Here is a 12173-nt window from a genome sequence, read left to right as displayed (position 1 = left end):
ATGCTAGTAAATCTGGTCTGGTCATCGTGGAGAACATACGCATTGTTAGAAGAACTCTGGCTAAGGCTAGTCATAGTGGGCGTAACTTAGCTAGTAATATAGTGCACTCCAATTTTTTTTGCTTATCTGGCAAGTAGTTAATGAGAAGTGGTAACATAATATGTTATTGTAACATAGTGCTTCTCAAGACAATATGAGTCTACAATCTAATAAATAAAGCCATCTATGACACCAGTACTATGAAGGTGATAACTTAGACTAGCTGGTCATACTATATTACTTTGCACTATGAAGATGATAACTTAGATTAGTGTCATATACATAACACTAGCATAAGTTACTCCCCACTATAACCAGCCTAAAGCTTCATTACGGCTTCATATTCAAGAGCAATGACAGACAAGCAGCCTGTCGCCATCTGTGTAGAGTAGCAAGAACTCGATCAGTGTGCCAATTACAGCGATGGACCTCGATCGGTTAGCTGCTCTGCTGCTGGTACGTCCGTCCACGTGCAACCGCCGTCGGGTAACATGGCAAGACAGCGATAGTCTGCTAGCAAGCGTATATAGGAGCCCGTTGGGTATCACGTGGCACACTTCCTGATCGAAATTACTCATGTCTTACGGAGGGAGTAACAAGTTGGATCATATATGAATGGATCCTACATAGGAATAATATAGTTGGTTCGACCTCTCATCTCTTACTATATACAGAGAACTTGTAGAACAGAAAAGCTAGCATAGCCAAGTATTTTATGTTGCGCCAAGACTGACAAGGATTTGTTTTTGTTGATTTGATGCCTTGCTCTGCACGAGGATTATTATAGCAGCACGATGAGTAAAATAACTGTGTGTTCTTGGCCTGGTCGCTGACGTTGCGAACGCGTCCACTGCATCTTTATATTCCCCAAAACAATCTAGGAAATGTGACCTTATACATAGTTACATTTAACATAATTAACATCAAGGAAGAGACACCAACTGGCGGGTGGCATAACCATGACTTCGCCTTTTTGGCGAGATATGATAACATCGACATTTGCATGTCGTTTCTTGTTGAGGATGTTGGCTTGAAGTTCTGCTTCGGGATGACTTCGCCATGTTTTCCTTTGATCAGAACAGCCTACATTAGCGTGCGGACGACGATTCCTTCTTTAGATGTTTTCATGGAGTCTCGTGCCGTTTTCGAGGCCACATGTTGCTCGACCAGCGGATTATGATAACAATCATAGGGTTGGTGGTACAGTTTTCGAGATACAATCGTGAAGCTGGTCAAATATGTATGACCTCAGGTTTTCCTTTTTCTTGTTGTATAAGCAGATCTTTTTGGCAACAATGCTAGGCATTTGCTATAATATATTATTTATATTTGTTGGATGCATCGGTCCATGTAGAGGCCGTGGTTATCCTCTAAGAAAACTTATTCATAGTCGAGTGAAACCTAACCACTTAATTGGTCATCCTCATAGTCATCGAATTTCCAGTGGCCATCTACACCCCTGACCATGCACTTGTTTTGAGTGACCCACCAGTTCGCTGGCGCCAAGTGCTCATCCTTCAGCAAGTCGGCCCACTTGTTCAGAAGCGCTACATCGCGATTGACCACCAGGCGGAACTCCTTGCTAGCACCTTGATACCCGGCAACGCCGTGCAGGTAGACCTCGAGGTTGTGGTGGTCCTTCCAAAACCTGAACAAGTCGACAGAGAACTTGCGTAGGCATTGTGACTTGGTCGTGTTGATACACAACACCTCCGTCGCCGTGCCCTCCTCGTACCCAATCAGTGGCAACGAGGGCACAGGGTCAAATTCGTTCCTCACACTTAGGGCACGAAGATCGGGGAATGAAGCGATTGCAGCCTTGAATCCGCCATTCCCAACGCGTGGGCTCGCGAATAGGATCGCCGTCACAGGGCACGACGACTGCTTGGAGTAGGCAGGAGGCACATTGATGCCATGAGCCACCATGTCGACGGCGTTGAGGGTTGCAAGCGACGCGCCTAGGCTGTGACCAGTCACGGTGATGCTGACCTCCTCATCCTTGTGCACCTGCAATAGTCTCCGCACCTCCTCACGGACCTGCATGTGTGCGTGCTTAATCAACACGACAACATTTTATTTCCTATCTATCTTACACAATTGTGGCTTGACCAAGCGATAAGACTTGTGAAAGTTTTGTTATTGATGACATATAAGTACTGTCTCTGTTCCGTTACAAGATATTGACTCATTTTCTTTATGCATGCATCGACACTTGGTATTTTTGTTTCTACCTTTGACCATCTATTTAATTTTTAACCTACAAAACATAAATTGTAGTATGTCATAAAAAGTGTACAATTCGATTTGCATTCGAATGAAATTTATAATTGTATATTTTCAGTGCATATAACTCATACTTTTGTTAGTTAAATCGATGATTAAAGAGAAGAAGTACCTCCAAAATAATTTTCCACTTCTTAATTCAGTTCAATAGTTTTAAGCAAAAGTTCAAAGTGAAGTAATACCTGATCTTGGACGCTGGTGTTATTGTGCTTGGATTGTTTGTCCGCGGACGTGTACACGGACAGAAATCCGTGGTGCACCCTAGCGTCCTTGTAGGCGGTCGCCATGGAGTGGCCGAGCACCTTCGTGGCGGGCGCGTGCAGCCAGTCACCGTCGCTTAAATACTCCAGTTTCATCACGGTGCCGCGCCACGCCACGACAATGTCGCGCCTCCCCAGCGCCGCCGCCCCCTCATCCGTCGCCACCGCCACATACCCCATCCAGTTGGCCTCCCTCCACAGCGGCCCCTCCCGCAGCGGCCGCACGAAGAACGGCTCGGTCGCTGCTTGTGTCGCCGGGGACGCCGACGTGCTCTTCGGCAGCCACAGCCCGGCGGGCGCGTACAGGAACTTGGTGACCGTGTAGTGCGCCGGACAGGACACGCCGCAGGCGGCGAGCAGATTGGCGCGGCTGTACAGGCAGGAGCCGACGCGCGGTGACGGCCTCTCGGCGTTGAACCCGTCGTAGGCGGCGGCCGCGTGCTCGCCGTAGGCGATGACGAAGGCACGGAGGTCGTCGTCGATGGGGTCCAGCAGCCCGTGCCACGACCTGGCGCCATGGAGCTCACGCCACTGGCTGGCGATGCTTCCAAGCGTCGACGAGGGCGGCAAGGGCGGCTCTTGCGCGGTGATGGCCGCCGTTACCAAGTTGTTGTCCATCCCCCGAGGCCACGTGTAGGAAGTATAGTCGCAAGCAATAGCTCTAGGTATGGTACTATGGCTGGCAAAGCTTGTTTCTCTCTGCTTCGTTGGTGATCTATTTATATCCAAAAGCCATGGTACCGTACAGCGTGATTCCGAGCAACTTAATGGCCTAGCTGGTCTAGCTTAGCTTGAGTGAAAAACGTGCGCCGTGGCCGGGTTACACGCGGTACTCATACTCTATTGTCATCAGCTGACCAAGACCTCAACATACTCTATTGTCATCAACTAGACAGTTCTCTATTGTCATCTTATGCTCAACATATATACACATGTCTCCGTCACATGGATGGATAAGGCCGAGAACTATACTGGGCTAACTCCAATCGAACCCTACGTTCACTAACTAGCACAACACCAACTATACATAGACACACATCATCCGAGGCAGTTAAATTCAGAGCACTTCATATTGAGGCTATCCAAGGTGATAGTGCTTTGACCATCGTCGCAAAATTATCTATATAGGAAAAAGGAGTCGTCGCAGAATCTAAACTATCGGAGACGGTGAGGCGGTAAGCATATGCACAACCACGCCACCGATATTTTTGAGATGGCTACAAATAAAAACCACCTCATCAGGAACTTAAAATTGATAAATTGGTCATTTCTGTAGTCTATTCATCCCTCTCCCCTCTAGACATACTAACTACCCTAAACCGGCGATGAGTGGTAAATATTCCTGGAGCACCACCTGAGATGTCATGTGGGTCTATCTTTGGTGGTTTGTCCGGACCATCTTTGGTGGTTCGTCTGGACCGCCAAAGATGTGACAATGTGTGATTGCATGGTCTGTAATAGTGTGGTCTTCTGCAAAGGTCAGCTCATCCCCTTACATATATACCTTGTTCTTAGCTAGGTTCAAGGCCGTCCTATCAAGTTGGGCTTGTGCATATGATTCCCAAGTAAGGAGAAATCTCCTAAGCCGGGTAGGACACCGGTTTCTATGCGAAAGTCCGACTCCATATCTCTATCTGCATCCTTCCCAAATTCTGCATGGATACACTACGGTGTGCAAGACCAAAATGCTTGACAAAACAACAAATATATCTCAATATTCACACTGCAGTAATTTAAGGTTGTTCAAGAAATACCTCGTTTGGTAAATTTTTATATGGTACCTTATATGTTATTTTCCACTATACATCGTTGTGCTCCCCGTCGGTACGTGAAATGGGGTTGAGACTTGAGAGGGGAGTTTTAACTTAGGCCGAGATAAATCTCTCGCCTCAGATGCTTCCCTCGGCACTTGGTCTAATTACATGAATTTGTTTTTCAGATGATTTCCTTTTTTCTCCTGATGCAATGTTTCAGTGATTGTAGTTGTCGCTAGGTGGTTCAAGTATCTGGATGTAATTTTTATTATTTCTGATGTTCATTGTACCGCCATGATTGAAGATAATAGATCGGAAGTTTTGCAACAAAAAAAAAGTGTCCTTGTACCCCTCGCGAGCCACTCGCGTTTGTTCACGGCACATGCATGCAAAGCATGCTCGTCTGTCCGTCCGTTCCTGACCCTTTAATTGCATGTTCGGTGAGCTAACTGTGTGTATATATGTTATGTAGATGCTGCCGACAGTGGACTAAGCCAAGCTCGTTAGACACGACGTGGCCCTCTCCTCTAAATGTATATATTGGGCAGGCCAACGTGTTACATATACGTTCACCACTCCATGTACGTATATATATTGGGCAGGACGCGGACCATATACACGCACATACTAGTATATTGGCGGACCCACCATTGGGGCGAGCTGGGGCGGCCGCCCCGGGTTGCCGGCGGCGGAGAATCGCCCCCCACCTACACATATGCCGATCTACGGGCTGCGGCAGCGCTCTTCTCTGTTTCAGAATTCAGAAAGCAATGGCACTCTTCTCTGTTTCTTTTTTAGCGATCGAAGGGGTACATGAGGGAAAAAAAGACTTGGGTTGGTTCGGTAGACTGGATTGGGCTACTACAGCCTACAGGCCCAAACAGACGACATCTTAGCCCAATCGATCTCTCCTTTCCTTTCCTTGTCAAACAGAAAAAGGATCCCCAATCGATCCACAAACCACATTGAGCGTCCCCCTCACGATCTATGACCATATATACAACTCGCATCACATTCATAATTTTGTAGGTCTCGTTCCAGAATTAGAATTATGGGGTCATATTGTGGCTTAAGGGCATCTCCAAGGAAGACCTACAAAACTCCGGTATATGTCTGATCGGACACTTTTGTTCACTTTTACAATCCAACGCGGTCTTGCATCGGTCCGTAAAGTGATTCATACGTTCATTTTCCGACAAAGTGGAGGCAAACATGAGGAGCTATACCTCCGGTCATCTTTTGATCAACCAAAAGCCTTCGCGTGGTCCTACTCTCTTCTCTCTCTCCGCACATGCATGGTCACCTATTCTCTGTCTCCTCTCAACTGGACACACCACAATATCCCACCCGGAATAGCTTCACCCACGATGTTTTATGGACGTCACGTGGACGATGCTAGGATCTCACGTTCCTTATTTATGGATGGATTTCATCTGACGGTGATTAGTTACTGTCGTGCACGCATCGGGCGGAAACACGTCGGCTGCGTAGCACTGCTCTATCTCACCACATGCATGGTCCCCATCTACTTTTTCTCCTCTCAGCCGGATACTTTGTAATTAGGGTTGGATGGCTCCCTTCCATATCATATCCGCGGACCACGTCCGAACACAAAAACGGACATACCCGAGGAATTTGCGGGTCAGTGTTGGAGATGCCCTAAGTGAACATTTCAAGCGATAATAGTCCACGTTAGCAGTTTACTAGTTTTTAAGAGCTTTTTTATTCTTTTGTTGTTGAAAGCTATGAGTTTTGGTTGAATAGAGTGGCATTTGTATAAAAAAGGTAGACATTAAATGTTCACCCCAGCTAATTTTAATTCCTGGGTCCGCTACTGAGTATATAGAGCCGGTCCTGTCACGGCAATATTTGATTATAGCGAGGTGGACCTTGGCTAGCTAGCTGCTCCTGTAAGTAGGAGTAGGAGTATATCTTAAGCCCCTCGTGTAACACCCGCGCCGATCCTGTGCATTTTCTGTAGCACGGCCACCACCCTCTCGAAATAAGGGAATCCGCCATGTGGTGTCTCCGCGGAGCGCCGGAGCGCCATGCGGTGGCTGACGATAGCATCGCTTTTGTTAAAGAACGTTGGTATTTTATCGATAATCTTACATATACGGGAACCTATGTACAAGAATTTACGCAAACTTCCTTTCCCTATCTCAAAACAAAATTGTCCATGTTGCTTAGTCCGTTAAACACATAACTGGTTTTATGTAGGGGTAGCATTACTCGTATTTTATTGATTAAGCAACAAGGTTATACAAGGTCTTCAGGATACATTTTGAAGCAGAAAGAATAACACAAAGACCACTAGAATTCATACAAGGCTTGTCTAAAACATGAGTAAGAAAAAAACACCATTACTCAACGTGCTTGGAAGTCCAAGAAGAGAAGCCCATGGCCGACCGCTTGGTGTCAGCAACGATCTGTTTGAACCCACACCAGATCGTTCGCGGGACTTGGAGTTGATCCTTGCACCAGAGAGAGACATGCCCCGGCAAATTACCACATGCAGTTGTAATGGGACACCTCTACTTTCGTGAGTTCTCTCATAGTTTCAGCGTGTATGTCACGTTTGGCCTCGCTTGCTTTAAAAGGAAATGCAGTGAACTTCTTGACAAAATAAATCCTGCTATCACTATCTCTCTTCTGAACTCAAATCATCCCCAGGCTTCTCTTCGCATGTCATGACCTACTTATGATGTATCTGGAAAGCCAGGAATGATGTACTATAAGTAGAAAAACTAACACACCATAAGTAGGTCATGACATGTGAACATAAGTACTCCCTCCGTTAACTAATACAAGAGCGTTTACAATACTAAAGTAGTGATCTAAACGCTCTTATATTAGTTTATAGAGGGAGTACTATTTAGCAGGAAAACTAACACACCTCTGCAGAAAACAATGGTTACACAAGCAAACAAATGAAGATACGGGGATACATCATATGAGAATAAATGGATGCAGTCTTTACAGATGCCATGGAAGCCAGCAACAGACAACACAATAGCTGGAGCAACTACTACAGGAATAGGAATCTTCATCCAATTAGAAGAGCAACATCAGCAGGGGAACATCAGCATAGCCGCAACAGGCGCACATGTCACCTCTCCGCTTCAAGCCAAAGCGCTGGCTCTTCTACCAGCTACTCTGATTGTCAGTGCAGTCACCACAGGCAAGATTACTTTCGTTACAGATAATCAGGTTGTAGCAAAGGCTGCTGCTGCCTACAGGGATTCGCAAAATAAACCTGGACCATCGGAGATAAGAAACTATTTAGCTGCCATTTTCTCAATCATTAGCCATTCTTAGGTTCAGCTCATTCATATCCCTAGGAACTTCAACAGCGGGACACATAGGTGTGCATCTCAGGTTTATCATTTGAACTCTAATACCTACTCCAGTTTGAGTTGTTGTTGTTGGAAGTAAACCCAACGTCCAGTCCGACTATATGTGTGTGTACGTGTTCAACTAGTGCACCAATTAGTATCCTTGTAGGATTAGTATTCTTGGCTGATTCGGTCTAGGAACTACGGCAGCCTAGCTGATATTTATACCCATGTAGACTCCCTGTAAACAGTACCTTGGATTTGTGAAGTAATACAAATCAAACTAGGAGCGATACGCTCCTGTGGCAATCAGCCGAATCGTCTACGCGTACGTTACTACTAGTAGTCCTGTAACGATCAAAGTCAAAGATCGTCCAGCAGGTTGTGTACGTGTGAGTCTTATCTCGGTGTTGCTAATTCATTGCTCGAAGGTCTAGCCAGCTTGGGGCAGAAACCAAGACAGTCGCGTTGCTTCGCTTCATCGTCGTTCGTCGTCGGTCGTATCATCATCGCCGGAAAGTACTCGGCATCGGGTCTGGTCCAACAATTGGTATCAGAGCAAGGTTGATCTTCTAGTAACGGAGGATCATGACGGACGATGAGAGGAACAGGCAGCTGGCGGAGTACTTCGGTGCGGCTAAAGTAATTGCTGCTCCGGCGAGTTCGTCGTATCCACGGTTTGATCGCGAGAACTTCGGGGTCTGAAAGGTCCTCATGGAGTGTGGTCTCCGCGCCAACGAGCTATGGAACGCGGTGGATCCCGGAGGCGACGCGTTCAAGAAGGAGGGAGCCGAGCACCGGAAGGATCGGCAGGCGGCGTCGGCGATTTACTCGGTGATGCCGATGGATGTCCTCCAGCACATAATCGCCAAAGCAAAGGCGAAGGAGGTGTGGGATACACTGAAGCTCATGTTCGAGGGACACACCCGTGTCAAGCAAGCCAACCTCCAAACTCTCCTAAGAAACTACGAGACTTTGGTCATGGGCGATGATGAGTCCATGGATGCGTTCGCTTCACGGGTGGCTACTCTCGTCAATCGGATTCGCGCGCTTGGAGAGAACCTCACGGAGGCCTCGGTTGTCCGGCGGTTCTTACGTGCGGCCCCTCCCCGGTACCTGCAAATTTTTACGGCGATCGAGAAGTGTGTCGATCTCGCGACTCTCTCCATCGACGATCTTGTCGGACGGTACAAGGCTCACGATGAGCGGATACGGTACAGTCTTGGGGATGGAAGGAACGACGAGTTTGTGATGCTCACGAAGGCGCAGTGGATCGCCCTTGAAAAGCAAGGCGGGTCCAAGAGCAGCAGCAAGAAGAAGGGAAAGCAGCGTTCGGCGAGAAAGAACTTCGCTGACTCGGATGACTCAGATAATGAGGCTGCAGCACCACCAAGGAGAAAGTTCGACATCAGGAAAGTGAGGTTTTATAACTGTGGCCTCCTCGGTCACTTCAAGGCTGACTGCGAGGAAGCACCGAAACAGAAGGCGCTCATTGCCCAGCAAGGAGATGATGTAGACATGATGTTGATGTGTAAACTAGTGGATGAGAAGGATCCAGACTCTCAAGCGTTGACTAATGGAATTGTCGAGGCTGCGGAAGAAAAAGTTTGCCATCAAGATGGGAAACTCGTGTCGAAGCTACAGATACGGTGAGTGATTCCGAAACTTATGTCAGTGCTATGGACGTAAGTGCCAACTTTGCTGGAGCGGATGAAGCAGTGATTGTGTTGTTCGATTGGAGAAGAGGTCCGTAGGCGGCCGGAAAAGCGACATGAAAGTATCAACTCCAGGCAAAGATATGGCCGTGACAGAAAATCACCACACGTCGCGAGTTGTGCTGCTCAACCAAGACGAGCGCGACGCGTACGCAACGGATTTCAGTCCAATGAGGAGCGTCGACACGGCGAGTTCTAGCGCTAGTGGGACGTCCTGCGCTACAACGAACGATAAGCCAGCCAGCTTGTGCAAGGCGACTAACGCAGGCACTGATGGCTGCAGCAGCTTGCCAACGAGCGATCGGGCAGGAGCTCTAGAAAGCAACAGCGCTCGGCCAGAGGGAGGCGTCTCAGAAACCACACAAGCGAGGCCAGCAGTTGTAGCTGCCACTGCTGAAGGAATCAGCAAAGATTCAGATGTTGCATGTGAAGGAAATATTCCCTAGAGGCAAAAATAAAGTTATTATTTATTTCCTTATATCATGATAGAAGTTTATTATTCATGCTAGAATTGTATTAACCGGAAACATAATACATGTGTGAATACATAGACAAACAGAGTGTCACTAGTATGCCTCTACTTGACTAGCTCGTTAATCAAAGATGGTTATGTTTCCTAACCGTGGACAAAGAGTTGTCATTTGATTAACGGGATCACATCATTAGTTGAATGATCTGATTGACATGACCCATTCCATTAGCTTAGCACCCGATCGTTTAGTATGTTGCTATTGCTTTCTTCATGACTTATACATGTTCCTATGACTATGAGATTATGCAACTCCCGTTTGCCGGAGGAACACTTTGTGTGCTACCAAACGTCACAACATAACTGGGTGATTATAAAGGAGCTCTACAGGTGTCTCCAAAGATACATGTTGGGTTGGCGTATTTCGAGATTAGGATTTGTCACTCCGATTGTCGGAGAGGTATCTCTGGGCCCTCACGGTAATGCACATCACTTAAGCCTTGCAAGCATTGCAACTAATGAGTTAGTTGCGGGATGATGTATATGGAACGAGTAAAGAGACTTGCCGGTAACGAGATTGAACTAGGTATGGGATACCGACGATCGAATCTCGGGCAAGTAACATACCGATGACAAAGGGAACAACGTATGTTGTTATGCGGTCTGACCGATAAAAGATCTTCGTAGAATATGTAGGAGCCAATATGAGCATCCAGGTTCCGCTATTGGTTATTGACCGGAGACGTGTCTCGGTCATGTCTACATTGTTCTCGAACCCGTAAGGTCCACACGCTTAAGGTTATGATGACAGTTATATTATGAGTTTATGCATTTTGATGTACCGAAGGTTGTTCGGAGTTTCGGATGTGATCACGGACATGACGAGGAGTCTCGAAATGGTCGAGACATAAAGATTGATATATTGGAAGCCTATGTTTAGATATCGGAAGTGTTCCGGGTGAAATCGGGATTCTACCGGAGTACCGGGAGGTTACCGGAACCCCTCGGGAAGTATATGGGCCTTAGTGGGCCTTAGTGGAAGAGAGGAGAGGTGGCCAGAGATGGGCAGCGCGCCCCTCCCCCCCTTGGTCCGAATAGGACAAGGAGAGGGGGCCGGCCCCCCTTCCTCCTCTCTCTCCTCTTTTCCCCCCTCCGCGAATCCTATTCCAACTAGGAAAGGGGGGGAGTCCTACTCCCGAAAGGAGTAGGACTCCTCCTGGCGCACCACCTCTTGGACGGCCAGCCCTCCCTTTGAGCCTTTATATACGGAGGCACGGGGCACCCCTAGAGACACAAGTTGATCCACGTGATCATATTCTTAGCCGTGTGCGGTGCCCCCTTCCACCATAGTCCTCGATAATATTGTAGCAGTGCTTAGGCGAAGCCCTGCGACGGTACTACATCAAGATCGTCACCACGCCGTCGTGCTGACGGAACTCTTCCCCGACACTTTGCTGGATCGGAGTCCGGGGATCGTCATCGAGCTGAACGTGTGCTAGAACTCGGAGGTGCCGTAGTTTCGGTGCTTGATCGGTCGAGCCGTGGAGACGTACGACTACATCAACCAAGTTAATGCTTCCGTTGTCGTTCTACAAGGGTACGTCACACTCTTCCCCGCTCGTTGCTATGCATCACCATGATCTTGCGTGTGCGTAGGAATTTTTTTGAAATTACTACGAAACCCAACAGTGGCATCCGAGCCTAGGTTTTATGTGTTGATGTTATATGCACGAGTAGAACACAAGTGAGTTGTGGGCGATATAAGTCATACTGCTTACCAGCATGTCATACTTTGGTTCGGCGGTATTGTTGGACGAAGCGGCCCGTACCGACATTACGCGTACGCTTACGCGAGACCGGTCCTCCCGACGTGCTTTGCACAAAGGTGGCTAGCGGGTGACAGTTTCTCCAACTTTAGTTGAACCGAGTGTGGCTACGCCCGGTCCTTGCGAAGGTTAAAACAGCACCAACTTGACAAACTATCGTTGTGGTTTTGATGCGTAGGTAAGATTGGTTCTTGCTTAAGCCCGTAGCAGCCACGTAAAACTTGCAACAACAAAGTAGAAGACGTCTAACTTGTTTTTGCAGGGCATGTTGTGATGTGATATGGTCAAGACATGATGCTAAATTTTATTGTATGAGATGATCATGTTTTGTAACCGAGTTATCGGCAACTGGCAGGAGCCATATGGTTGTCGCTTTATTGTATGCAATGCAATCGCGCTGTAATGCTTTACTTTATCACTAAGCGGTAGCGATAGTCATGGAAGCATAAGATTGGCGAGACGACAACGATGCTACGATGGAGATCAAGGTGT

At 47.4% G+C, this 12173-nt stretch overlaps 2 protein-coding genes across 2 annotated transcripts; one reads left to right on the top strand and one right to left on the bottom strand.

Moving 5' to 3' along the window:
- Nucleotides 1–1264: 1264 nt before the first annotated feature.
- LOC147992744 (phospholipase A1-II 7-like) lies at nucleotides 1265–3288 on the bottom strand. Its single transcript, XM_087541260.1, has 2 exons — nucleotides 2505–3288; nucleotides 1265–2076 (listed from the first exon to the last, which is right to left on the bottom strand). The coding sequence occupies exons 1-2, from the start codon at nucleotides 3198–3200 to the stop codon at nucleotides 1441–1443; spliced, it is 1332 nt and encodes a 443-aa protein (XP_087397386.1). The 5' UTR covers nucleotides 3201–3288; the 3' UTR covers nucleotides 1265–1440.
- Nucleotides 3289–8385: 5097 nt separating this feature from the next.
- On the top strand, nucleotides 8386–9324 carry LOC147992743 (uncharacterized). Its single transcript, XM_087539126.1, has one exon. The coding sequence runs from the start codon at nucleotides 8386–8388 to the stop codon at nucleotides 9322–9324; it is 939 nt and encodes a 312-aa protein (XP_087395252.1).
- Nucleotides 9325–12173: the final 2849 nt, after the last annotated feature.

Source organism: Triticum urartu, chromosome 1A (genome assembly GCF_056163025.1).
Source record: "Triticum urartu cultivar PI428250 chromosome 1A, HENAU_Tu73, whole genome shotgun sequence".
Classification (NCBI taxonomy): Eukaryota; Viridiplantae; Streptophyta; class Magnoliopsida; order Poales; family Poaceae; genus Triticum; species Triticum urartu.
This window is presented reverse-complemented; position numbering and strand designations above follow the sequence as displayed.